The sequence below is a fragment of the Octopus sinensis genome, linkage group LG11, assembly GCF_006345805.1.
Source record: "Octopus sinensis linkage group LG11, ASM634580v1, whole genome shotgun sequence".
Taxonomy (NCBI): Eukaryota; Metazoa; Mollusca; class Cephalopoda; order Octopoda; family Octopodidae; genus Octopus; species Octopus sinensis.
Window position 1 is genome coordinate 52174736 of NC_043007.1, and position 13730 is coordinate 52188465.

The following is a 13730-nucleotide window of genomic DNA, read 5'->3' on the forward strand; positions in this document are numbered from 1 at the left end:
TACATACATATATATATACATACATATATATACATACATATAATATATACTACATCTATATACTACATATATATATACATACATATACATATACAACATTATACATACATATTTTACACATACATATACCATGATATATATATATATATATATATATATATATATATATTACGAAAGAAGTTTGAAAATGCAATTTAAAATGTTTATTTACTCACCGGTTTCACTCTTTGGAAAAGATGTCAAAAGTAACATTTGGAAGTTTGTTGCGTTAATTATGGTTGTTGCAAATTGTTACATTACATTATATATATACAGTCTTTTGTAACAGGGACTGTTAAGGACATAAAAAAGTTCAACAAGTTCCTTAACAATATTGGGCAAAAGGATTACATAAATAATCGTTCTCAAGGAATACTTAAGATAGGTTTCCTGAAGAATTGATATTGGTACTGTATCTGTATATTCAAAAATGCACGAATATTGGTTGACACAGGACTTGCATCCACCTCATTGAGGGATCGACATACAAGTTCCGGTCGGGACACACATTCATCATATAAAATAATTTCACGTGCGCATCAAAAAATTTACTCTACGTCATAAGTTGTGAAGGGTGCCACGAAGACTACATAGGGCAAACGAGCCTTACCCTCAGAGAAAGAATGACAGTTCACCGACAACAACTGAGGGACCCCTCCACAAGACAGATACCACTAAGTGGACACTTAGACCTTTGTGCACACAATAAGTCCCCCAAACTCTTAGTCTTCCCACTATACCAATGCTCGGACAACACCACAGACCAAACACGAATAAATAGGGAAAGTAATCTTATTCAAAAATACAAACCACAACTAAACATACTCTAACATACCCCCCAGGCACACATCCAGAACAAACACACAAAGACACATGCACACTCGCACCATATCATGCAAGCAGACACATGCACGCATCAGCACACATACGGCGCACTAGCAGGCATTGACCACACACATACGTGGCACACACACGCATGCATTATATATATGTATGTTATGTATGTGTGTGTGTTGTGTGGGTTGTGTGTGTGTGTGTGTGTGCGTGCATTGTGTGTGCGTATGTATTTATGTGTATATGTGTTATATATATGTATATATGTGTGTGTTGTGTGTGTGTGTGTGTATGCATTGTATATGTGTATATGTGAATGCATTGTTTGTGTGTGTGTGTGGTGTGTATATATATATGTGAGTGTACGTTATATGTATGTATTTTGTGTGTGTGTGCATTATATATATATGTGTGTATATGTATATATATATATATATATATATCTATATACACATATATATATGTGCATTATATGTATGTGCATTGTGTATATGTATATTATATGTATGTGTGTTGTATATGCATGAATACATGTATATACATTATATGTATATATATGTATGCATTGTGTATGTGTATGTTGTGTATATATGTTATATGTATGTGTATATGTATATGTATACATTGTATGTATGTATATTGTGTGTATATGTGGTATATTTATGTATGTGTATTATATATATGCTGTGTATGTGTATTGTATGTATATATGTGTTAGGTGTATATGTGTTGTATTTATATTATGTATGTATGTGTGCGTGTGTTGTGTGTGTTGTGTGTGTGTGTGTTGTGTGTGTGTGTTATATGTGTGTATATTATATATAAATACGTTATATTTGTGTGTTGTGTGTGTGTATTATGTGTGCATTGTGTGTGTGTGTGTGTGTGTTCTGTATGTATGTGTGTGTGTGTATATTATGTGTGTATATGTGTTGTGTGTGTGTCTATGTGTGTGTGTATGTGTGGTGTGTGTGTGAGATGTGTGTGTGGTATGTATATGTATGATATGTGTGTGTGTGTGTGTATATGTATAGTGTGTGTATGGCCTGCACACACGCGTAGATGCGCACGCACACGGGCGGGCACGCATATACACACACCATCCTACCCCCGAAAATTCTTTAAACAACACACATTTACACCACCCTGGAACCAATCAAAAACAGCCCTCACACACACACAGACACATGTATACGTGTATGTGCACGCACACAGGGACACACACACTCACACCAATCTCACCTCCATACAGGCACATATATACACACGCAGCACTATGTCAAATGTCATCTACACACATACATGCGTACACATGCACACACACACACAACACCATGACAACCACACACACGGTTGACAAACAGACACCATCCGACCAAATACTACAGACACACAGACACATCTATTCACACCACATGTATATGTATGCACACACACATACACACAGAGACACACATTCACCTCATCCTAACCCCAAAATCATTGATGCTTGAAGGAGAGCCAAAAAAAGAAAAAAAACGGGTACATTCTTTTCAATTCCACATTTCTGCTAAAACGGACAGGTTAGTGACAACCTCACCACTACAATAATGTAAATCTTTTTGAACTCATAATATACTGTATGTGTATACTGAACTTTTTTTAATAATTCCTCCTGGAAATTACCCTGAGATGTATAATATATTTGTTTTAATCTTTTCTGACCATTTTTTCAATGAGCTTGTTAAACTTTTTTATATTCTTAACATACTGTTGTCACCAAAGACTGTATATTTATATGGATTATAGTACTCTGTGTCAACCAATATTCTGTGCATGTTTGAATATACAGATACAGTACCAATATCAATTCCTTCTGGAAACTATCTTAAGTATGTCCTTGAGAACGATTATTTATGTAATCTTTTTTGCCCAATATTTTAAGGAACTTGTTGAACTTTTTTATGTCCTTAACATGTCCCTGTTACCAAAGACTGTATATATATATGTAATGTAGCAATTTGCAACAACCAATAATTAACGCAACCAAACTTCCACATGTTACTTTTGACAATCTTTTTCCAAGAGTGAAACCGGTAAAGTAAATAAACATCTTTTAAATTGCATTTTCAAACCTTCTTCCGTATATAATTCCATTCGTGCGGTACCCCACAACTCCACTTTATTATATATATATATATATTATATATATATTATATATATATATATATACATATATATATATATACATATTAGGAGGCGCATTATATACATATAATGGAGGCGCAATGGCCTAGTGGTTAGGGCAGCGGACTCGCGGTCGCAGGATCGCGGTTTCGATTCTCAGACCGGGCGTTGTGTGTGTTTATTGAGCGAAAACACCTAAAAGCTCTACGAGGCTCCGGCAGGGGGTGGTGATCCCTGCTGTACTCTTTCACCACAATGGCGGTGCCCCAGCATGGCCACAGCTCAAGAGCTGAAACTGGAAAAACAAAAACAAAAACAAACAATACATATACTCTTTACTCTTTTACTTGTTTCAGTCATTTGACTGCGGCCATGCTGGAGCACCACCTTTTAGTCGAGCAAATCAACCCCGGGACTTATTCTTTGTAAGCCCAGTACTTATGCTATCGGTCTCTTTTGCCGAACCGCTAAGTGACGGGGACGTAAAAACACCAGCATCGGTTGTTAAGATAATCCAATATAGGGTGTTATATTTTGCATGTCTTTTATCTAAAATTTTTATTATTATGCACTCAGCAATTTTTAAAAAATAATGTTGTTTGTATATACGTCAGATCCTAGACATGTTTTTATGTGAATATTTGTATTGGCATGCATATGTATTTGTAAGCATGCGTTTATGTATATGTGTAAGTGAGCATGTATGTTTGTACATATGCAGATACATACATGGATGTATATGTATGCATGTATTCACTTGGATTTGTGTGGATGTGTTTTTACATACTTGTCTCTATATATTTAAATATGTGATCTTATATGTGTATTTACTGCTCACATACACTTTATATACACATGTATACGTAATTTTATCTTGTGAACATATGTTAAGTATAGTCAGATTTTTTTCTTTTTTTTCTTCTTTCTTCCTTCATTTTTTCTCTCTCTATTCGTTACTTGTATAGAGTCCTGTAACTTTACGCCCCCCTCCCCTCTCTTACTCACGTCTTTAGCTTTCTGTTGCTTATAAGATAATTACCTTTTTGTTTCTTCCCCCTCCCTGGGTTTTACTTATAGCCTATATGTATACACCAAGTGATTTTTGCATGCTAGCAAGATTGTGTATACATATGTGTACATGTATTTGTGTTGCATTTATATGTCTGTATATGTATGTGGTCTGCGCACATCTATCTGTGTATTTTGATGTATACATGTATATTGATGGTTTAGTATGAGTATATACTGTTGTGAAATACTTTAATATATTCTAATTTCAATTTTTATGTATTAATTGTATTAATCGAATTATATTTTCTACATAATTAATGACAATATGTCAATTTTTATAATTTTATATCGAACTCATTTATTTGTTTTGTTTATCGCTCACATATGACTGTTATTTGAAAGGACCAATCAAACAAATCCATTTTTAAAGGTGTAATGTTTATACTAGTGTTGATTGAATTGTCATCTGAGTTCTATTTTAACAAAACTGTCCGACAAACGGGAACGTGAAGCTCCGAGTAACAGCTTTTGTTAAATTTCTGCAGCTTTTAAATAAAGTATATATATGTGTGTGTGTGTATATATATATATATATATATATATTAAAGCTAATAACACATTCAAATGGGTTCCTAAGTGGTTTCTCATCTAACCACCAATATTTTGCAGTTTATTACAATGGTGTTTGTTACTGTAGTTGTAGAGCTGGAGAAGCTCTTTGTTGTAAACAATAAATAATTCAATGTGGAATGAAAACGGGAGAGGAAGCAACATTTCTCACCTTGAGGGAGTCTACAAGATCCTCAATAAGAAAAAGTCGTCGCAGTTCTTGAACAGTAGAATTGGTATGCTTCAAGATGAGCTTGACAACCTTCTGTGTTTTCTGGTCATTTAACTCAATGTCACATTCAAGATATTCCCTAAAAATTTAAGATTTTTTTTTCCAAATTTAATGAAAAAACATTTACAACAGAGAAATGAAAAAGCAAAGAAAAGAAATTAAAGCAACTTTCTCCATCTCCAATCATTTCTCAAGCTTGCAATATCTGATTGGATCTTCTGACTCATTAAATTTTGAATTCAAATCCTGTCATTAAAAAATCACCTTCAATAAATTCTGATCAACCCTTGCAAGCAAGGAAAAGTTATTTCAATGATAGAAATAACAGTCGCATTTCCCTCAAATCATACCATACCATCTTTAAGTGTAAGGACACGTTGAAAGGGATCATCATAGCTGGAACATCTTTGTGTTCACTTGAGACTGTGTATCTGTTGAATCATGGCTGGCTGACCTGGGTCTAAACAACAACATATGTAGTCCATACTTGTGGATTAAGAAGATTGGGTCACAATCTACAGTGACCATTGTTATGAAGTTTACCAGCTTTCAATTGGACTCTTAATATATTCTTCCAGTATAAATAAAATGACCTTTTATCTATCAATACATTACCATGGAAACAGAGAGGTGTATGAAACATAAGTAATTAGCTAGGTACAAAAATAGACAAAATCAAAATAATAATGATAAAAAAACTTCCCTGATTATGTGGATTGAAAAATATGAATAGTTGACTGTTGTTAATGAAGACAACAGATAAGTGTTCATATGTTAATGAGAGAATCTCAACAATTGAATATATTTGAACATATGGTCTGCAGAGTCAGAGTTGAGTTGCAGTTAACAAACATGCTCCCAACAAGCTGAAGGTTAACTGCTAAATATGGACTGTGTGATAGCAAATAATTAAGAAATATAGAGAGCCTTGTCACCACATAGTTCCTCTCCAAATGGTAATTTCAGTGAACAACTATATCTGCTGTTACATAATTGGTGATAAAAACACTTCATAAAAAGTGAATAACTGAACACATTTCTAGTGTAACACTTTAGAACCCTTCTAGCTGTCCAATAACACATCCATTATTATATTTTCCCACTCCACGAATCCCAGAATTGATCAAAATTTAATCCTTCTCTAAACCTTGCAAGTATCTTATAACATCTACAGCTTACTGGTAAACAAAATTAGCTTCCCTTTTTGCCACTCTAAGAAGTTTGTATCATAGAACTAGGTGTAGTCACAAGTAGGTGAGTACCAAAAGGGTAAAATGACAGTTCCATGAAAGAGGTGATTCAGTTTCAACATTCAGTCTCAGATCAAGCCAATTCCTAGACAACTTCCAAATGAATAAAAACTGATTTTTACCAATCTTTTTCAATTTTATTATTCAGATGACCTCAGTTACAAAATCTACAGTCATTCTTCCATACTCAATAGCTCTTCCATACTCAATAGCTTCTCACCAGCTCAAATTTCTAGTTTATCAACTCTAGGCGTTGATGGCTGTCTAAAGGTCTAGTTCAACTCTTTCAACCAGCCACATTTTCTAGAGTCTAATATAATATACATGTAGTATCCATTTCAGACCATGCTTTCTTTAATTAACTAATGTTTATTATATTAACAACATCAGACACACAAGTACACATACATACACCAACATAATACATGTGAGAAATAACAGGCAATTCATGATGTTTTCAAATGGAAGCATATACTGAAAAATATACTCCCAAATGCACTATGAAAATAAAGCTGGATGGTCTTGGCTGGAATGCCTTTGATCATAGGTCAGGGGTGATGTCTTACAACATAAAAAGGACAGGGCATGAATTAAACTGGAATGCCATTGATCATGGATGAAAATTGGATCAAAGTTATTAAACAACAACAACAGATGGATTCATTTGATTGCATATTTTAATTTCTTCCATCAGACCTACAGACAAACCACTTCCCAAATTAACAAACCAATAGTCAGTTAGCTCTTCATGGAGCAAATTTATGGGCAAACTTATTTCAACCAATAATATACAAGGATAGTGTTTCTTTGTGGTGGTTGTTAGCCCTAGGACTGCTCTGAATATGTAGACCTCCAGCCACGACCATCCTGTATTTGCAAATCTGGGTTTACTTTGTTTGTTTCTTTAAGATGTCAAGTTGTGATGCAATAAAAATCAGCTACATCTATGTAATGTATAGTTGCCTCTCTGATTATGTATTTAGGGTTCCACAGCTGTAGGTGATAGTGCAATAAGAAAATAATGAGGAACTTACTTGAAAGGATGTCCATCACCAGATTTCTGGACTGCTTGCATGATGTTCTTGTAAACACGAAAACTGAGAGTGACTGCCAAAATTGCCAGGGACAGATAAGCAATAACAGTGAGTACTGAGTAGATTGCCAAGGAGAGGAGAATAAAGAGCATGCTGCCAAAGACCACAGCTGTTTTCTTGACATCTCTCCAGTAGATGAGATCCAAGACTGAAGGAAATGAAAAAAGAAAAACAAAAAATAGTAAATTTGTTACAATTTTACTTAGAAATTTTTTAAGAAATGGATATTGCAAATGATATAGGAATGGTTTTTTATGTTGTTGATACTAAATTACCAAAATAACTGATTAATGAAAAGACCTCGAACTACCTCAGAATTTAACTAAGAAGGAGAAAGTTTTTTCTTGAGCAAGAGTATTATTAAAAGGTTCTATAGCTAACTCTCAAAACATTTTCAGAAATGGTATTAAACAGAAATATTGGAGATATTGAGAGAGAGAGAGAGTGAGAGTGTGAGAGAGAGAGAGAGAGAGAGAGAGAGAGAGAGAGAGAGAGAGAGTGTGTGTGTGTGTGTGTGTGTGTGTGTGGACAAAGGTGTAGAAACAATGATGAATTTCAGAACTTCATTATTCCAAAAAAATTAATAATTATTATTGGAAATGAAAAAGAAAAAAAAAGTTAATACAAAGATAAAAACTAGACCAGTAGTGTATTTGATAAATGTTTAAAATAGAAGCTGTGCACCAATGTGTGTATGCAGACATGGCTGTGAAGTTAAGAAACATGTTTAGAAGTAATTTCTATGTAATTAAAAATAATGAAAGAATTTATAATCAATTTAAGGAAACTGCATAATGAAGAACTTCAATGACTTGCAGCAGATCAGTGAAGCAGCATTAGATGAGAGTGGATCAAATGAAACACATTATATAAGATGATTCTTATATATTTATAAATCAATGTTCTAAAACAAACCAGTAAAAACCCAACCATGTATTTTATTTCTCTTGAAATCAAAAGATTGCTTTTTCATAACAAATGGAATTTTTTAATCCAATTTTCCATTGTAGTAGTTCCCATTCATCCTTAAACAATTGCAATTTTAAAGCACAAATATTAGTGTTGTTAAAACAGCCTGACAAAACTAAACACATGCATATATAAGAAAATTCCTTGGTTACAACAATATTTCATATTCAAATAAAACAGAGGAGTAGTAATGGTCAGTTTTGTCAGCAATTGTTAATACAAAAGTTTCACAAAATGGAAACTACAACTATCATTTAAGCAACATGAATAATTAAGTATGTTGTATTACAGAATTGTTTCTATCGTATAATTTGAGCCTATACTGCCTCTGCAATGCAACTGTAAACCAGTGGTTAGTTTATACACTATCTGCATACACCTGTGATAAAATACTCATCTTTCATTCGCATGATGCCTTTCAGGAAAAATACCATTTCACCTAGCAGTGAAGTATATTGTGGTTTTTAACACTATACACTTTAAATGGATATTTCTGAAAGAAAGAAAATTTCTAATAACGTGTAGTGGCTAACACATTAAGTATGTCATTAAGGTTGTATACACATATACAAACATATATTCATATGTATACATACATACACACAGACACACACATATATACACATGTACATACATATATACACACACACACACATATACATACACATATATACAATATATATATATACACACACACAAATATATACATATAAACATACACACACACATATATATATACATATACACATATATATACACACACACACATACATATATGTATATATACAAATATACACACACAAACACATATATATATACACACATGTATATATATATATATATATATACACACATGTATATATATATATATATATATATTATATATATATATATGCACACATTTACATATACACCCACACATGCATATATATGTATACCCCCCCCCCCACACCATATATATATATATATATATATATATACAGGCATACCTCAGGTTAAGTCATTTCAAGTCATTCTTAATTATACATTAGTTTTCAAAATTAATAAATGGAAAAATAAAAATCAAGTCAAGTCATTTTACTCGACTTTACATCTGTCTGCCACAAATATTGGAATCGTAAAATCATTAGAAAACCATTAAAGGCACATAAAATCACGTTACTGTACAATAAATATAAATAAAAGCATATGAAATCACATTAAAATTCGTACAATAAATGTTAAGATACACACTATAAAGTAGTGTAGCTTAGTGAACGAAATCATGAAATCAGCTGTGTTGTTTTCCAGAGCTCATATTGCACTGTAGTTCTAATATCTACCATTTGGCATCGTTATCACTTGTGATTCCCACTATTGTTTTGAATTCAGATTTGTTTACATCTGTTTATTGACTACTTTCTCATTCTCATTCATTTTTGACTTTATTTTTTACCCCCATGGTGCCCAAGAAAATTCATAGTGAAAGTGTTAAGAGTCATACTATAATGCTGGAAGATAAACTGACTATGATAAAATGCCATTGAAAAGGTGAAAAAGTGGTAGCAAAAGCACAATCTTTTGGGATGAGTTGGACAACTGTATCGATGATTGTACATTATAAGGACAAGATTTTATCAAATCTGAAACCCCAGGGATGAAGAACACTCTCATCAAGAAAAGAGGCAAAATCTTTGAAGAAATGGAAAGTTTTCTTTTTCTTTGGATTGTTAGGTTGAATAGTCAACAAATCATTCAAGAGAAAGCGTTGTCTTTATTTGAGGACCTGAAGAGAAAAAATATCCAGATGAAAAAGATGGAGAGTTCAAGGCAAGACAAGAATGGTTCATAAGATTTAAGGAGCAAAGAAGTTATCACTCCATTAAGAAGCAAGGTGAAAGTGCATCAGCTGATGAACAAGCAGCAGCAGCATTTCCTAATGCATTAAAGAAAATGAGTTTCTTCTCAAACAGATTTTTAACACAGACAAAACTGGATTGTATTGGAAAAAATTGCCAGACTGTTCATTCATTTCCAAGGAGGAGAAAACTATTCCAGGCTACAAGGTCTCAAAAGAATATGTGACCATTATGTTGGAAGGTAATTGTGCAGGAGATTTTCAGTTAAAGTCATTGCTTGTGTATCATGCACACAACTCCGTGCCCTGAAGAACATACCCAAGGCATCTCTCCCTGGAATATGGATGGCTAATTCAAAATCATGGGTTACTGTTGTTGTTTTTAAAGATTGGTTCTTCAATCACTTTATTCTAGCAGCAGTGAGGAGAAAGAGATTCCTTTTAAGGTTTTACTTATCTTAGATAATGCTTCTGGCCACCCACAAAACATCATAGATTTTGACCCCAACGTTATTATCATATACCTCCCTCCGAACACCACATCTCTTCTGCAACCAATGGATCAGGGAATAATTGCTATCTTCAAGCATTACTATATGAAGCATACACTGTGGCAAGCAAACTGATCTTGATGAGTCTATCACACTTCGTTACTTTTGGAAGCGATATATCTACAAAGCAGAACATAGCAGTGGCATAAAATGATGTACAGGGCACGGCTATGAATGGTGCATGAAGAAGCTATGCCTGCAATTCGTGAATGATTTTAAGGGATTTGATAATGCTGCCATCAACAAAATGTTGGTGACTACAAGCAAAGAACTAGAAATGGATTTGGAGGAGGAGGATTTCACAAATTTATTTGTAAAAGACAAGCGGCTCCTGATGAATGAGGATTTGATAGAGCTTCCCGAACAGCAAAGTAAAGAAGAGGAAGTCGAATCTGAGCCACATCACTTTACCATTAAGAAAATGCAGCAAGCATTTGCATATATCAAAAAAGGTCTTTCTATGTTTGAGGATATGGATCCAAATACTCAATGCTTTTCCAAGATTATGGGGGCTTGTTATGAGCTTTTGCTCCTTATAATGTAATCCTTGAGGAAAAGAATACAGTTCAAGGAACTCTCAACCAGTTTTTTAAGCACATTGAACAACTAGAAAAGCCAGAGTCAGCTGTTAATGTTGACGATTCACAGCCATCTACATCCGCCATGTAAACCATCAAATTGTATGTACATATTGGTAAATTTAAAATAATTTAGTTTTTTTTATTATTGCAAAATAATAATTACTGAATTTGTTTTTTAAGCTTAAAAAAGGCTTTTATTTTACCATGTTACAAACCACATTCATAAATAAAATGTCTGTGATGCACAGTAAACACCACCAAATTGTATTCGTAAATTTAGATTGCTTTTTTTTTTACTGTATTGTATTAAAAAATAAAAACTATTTATTTGTAAGAATAAAATAGGTTTATAATAACCATGTATTATTGAAAATGCATTCATAAATAAAGTACAGAACTCGGAATGGTTATTATCGGCTTAGCCTAGAGGCAAGTAAATTCATCCTAGCCTAGCCTAGAGTTAATTTGACTTAAGTCGCATCTCCTGGAACCAATTAATGACTTAGGGTGAAGTATGTAGCTGGAACAAGGAAGACATGTTCTTATTTGTCTCCTGTCCTAGCTTGATTCACGCATTCGCCACAACAACCTCGTTTAGGCTTAGCAGCCCTTCCTGTTTGTGTTACCAATTTTGACCCTCCACAAAATCCCAAATTTTATTTAATTTGCTTTGCAGGAGCAACTGCTTTATCGAAAGCGATATTGTTGTTAAATGCTCAAAATAAGAGACTAGAAAAACAGCCAACAACTGATGAAGGGTCATTCTTTATGCTGTTGGTTTGTTTTGTTTTCCATTTGTCTTTTGTTGTTTGAAAGAATAGTTCATGTTCCATGTACTCGTGCTTTGTCTTTTTTTTTATTGTACACATTTCATGATGTCCTGTGCCCACATATGCATATATACATATAGATGTAAGTATGTATATATACGTATGTGTGTGTGTGTGTGTGTATATATATATATATATATATATATATATATATATATATATATATATATATAATATATATATATATATATACAGGGAGAGTTTATGAAAAAAAAACAAAAGACGAAGACAGGTGGTGTACAAAACAAACAGATGTATTAGTATAACGCTCAGGAACAGAAAAAGTCTTTTATGTTTCAAGCCTACGCTCTTCTACAGAAAGGGACACAGAAAAAACAAGGAGAGAAAAAATGTGTGTAGTGGCTAACGATCGATATATATATATATATATATATCATATCACAAAAGTGACTGAAGTTAGTACCAGCATTGTTAGAAATAAGAGTTAAAACAACTCTTAGTCATGAGAACATACTTATCTTATTGACTTCATATTTGTTTAATGCTCCTCAGTGGATCTTACCCGGCAGCCTAGGGTTAAGCTCACTCCCCATATCAGTTTACAAGAGATACCACAGAACTCCCACGTTGATTTCATAAATAGTAAAAGTGAAAATTATAGATAATTAAGGTGGTTTGTTCGCAATTTAGCAACTGAAAGGTAGAATTATAGATGTCACTAAAATGACCAAGAGAACTAGTTAGCACCAGCCTTGCAAGAAATAAGAGTCAAAACAACTCTTAGCCATGATAAGGTGCTTATCTTATGACTGACAAGGAGGGAGACAGGCTCCCTACAACGTCTGTTGCATAGCCATATTACCAATGAGTTCACATTTGATTAATGCTCATCAGTGGTTCTTACCTCGCTGTCTAGCAATGCTGGTGCTAAGTAGTACCCTTAGTCACTTTAGTGATGTTTATAGTTCTGCCTTTTGGTTGTTAAATTGCAAATAAGACACCTTTATTATTTATAATTTTTACTTTTACCATTTATGAAATCAGCATGGGATTTCTACGGTAACTCCTATAAACTGACAAGATGAGCAAGCTTAACCCTAGGCTACCAAGTAAGAGCCACTGATGATCATTAATGAAATGTGAAATCACTGGTGATCTGACTATGCCCGAATGTTATGGAGAGCCTGCTTCCCTTGTCAGTCATAAAATAAGTGGGGCCCCTGGAAGGGATCCTTATATGTATATATCTAATATATTTCATTTTAACAGCCAAGGAAAATAACCCATTCATTTTCCTAAATAATTTGGTATAAATCAAATCGAGCATGCTTATTTCTTAGTATTTGAACTGTTAGGGTTATTTTCACAATTTATCCAGTACAATCCTTAAACAAGTAAATAGTATTTTTTTAAACAATAGATCCACTTATTTTGGTTAGTTACTTATTCACGAATATGCCACGACTAGCACCGCTGAGGGTAATATTCTCTGGGAATGCATAAAAGCCTTTTTCAGAGTTATTTATTTTGAATCTGATTAGCCTGTTATTATGTAACATGCTTCACGATTTTAGTATACTTACCTTAGTATTTCCTCCTAAGTTCTATATACTCTGGGAATGCATTAAAGCCCGTTCCGGGGCTACTTTATTTGAATTCTTAATATTGGGTAACTAATTTCATGTTATTACGTTGACTTCACAATTTGGGTATTCATAACTTATTGGAAATTCCTAGAAACAAGATCCTGTGTAAGACAGTTTGGT

At 33.4% G+C, this 13730-nt stretch overlaps 1 protein-coding gene across 1 annotated transcript in view; it reads right to left on the minus strand.

Moving 5' to 3' along the window:
* LOC115217396 (reticulon-1) overlaps positions 1 to 13730 on the minus strand; it is a 169645-nt gene that overhangs the window by 35687 nt on the left and 120228 nt on the right. The window contains exons 5-6 of the mRNA XM_036507491.1: positions 7176 to 7383; positions 4832 to 4970 (exon numbers count right to left, since the gene is read on the minus strand). Coding sequence (XP_036363384.1) covers positions 4832 to 4970; positions 7176 to 7383 — 347 coding nt within the window. The remainder of the gene's footprint in view (positions 1 to 4831; positions 4971 to 7175; positions 7384 to 13730) is intronic.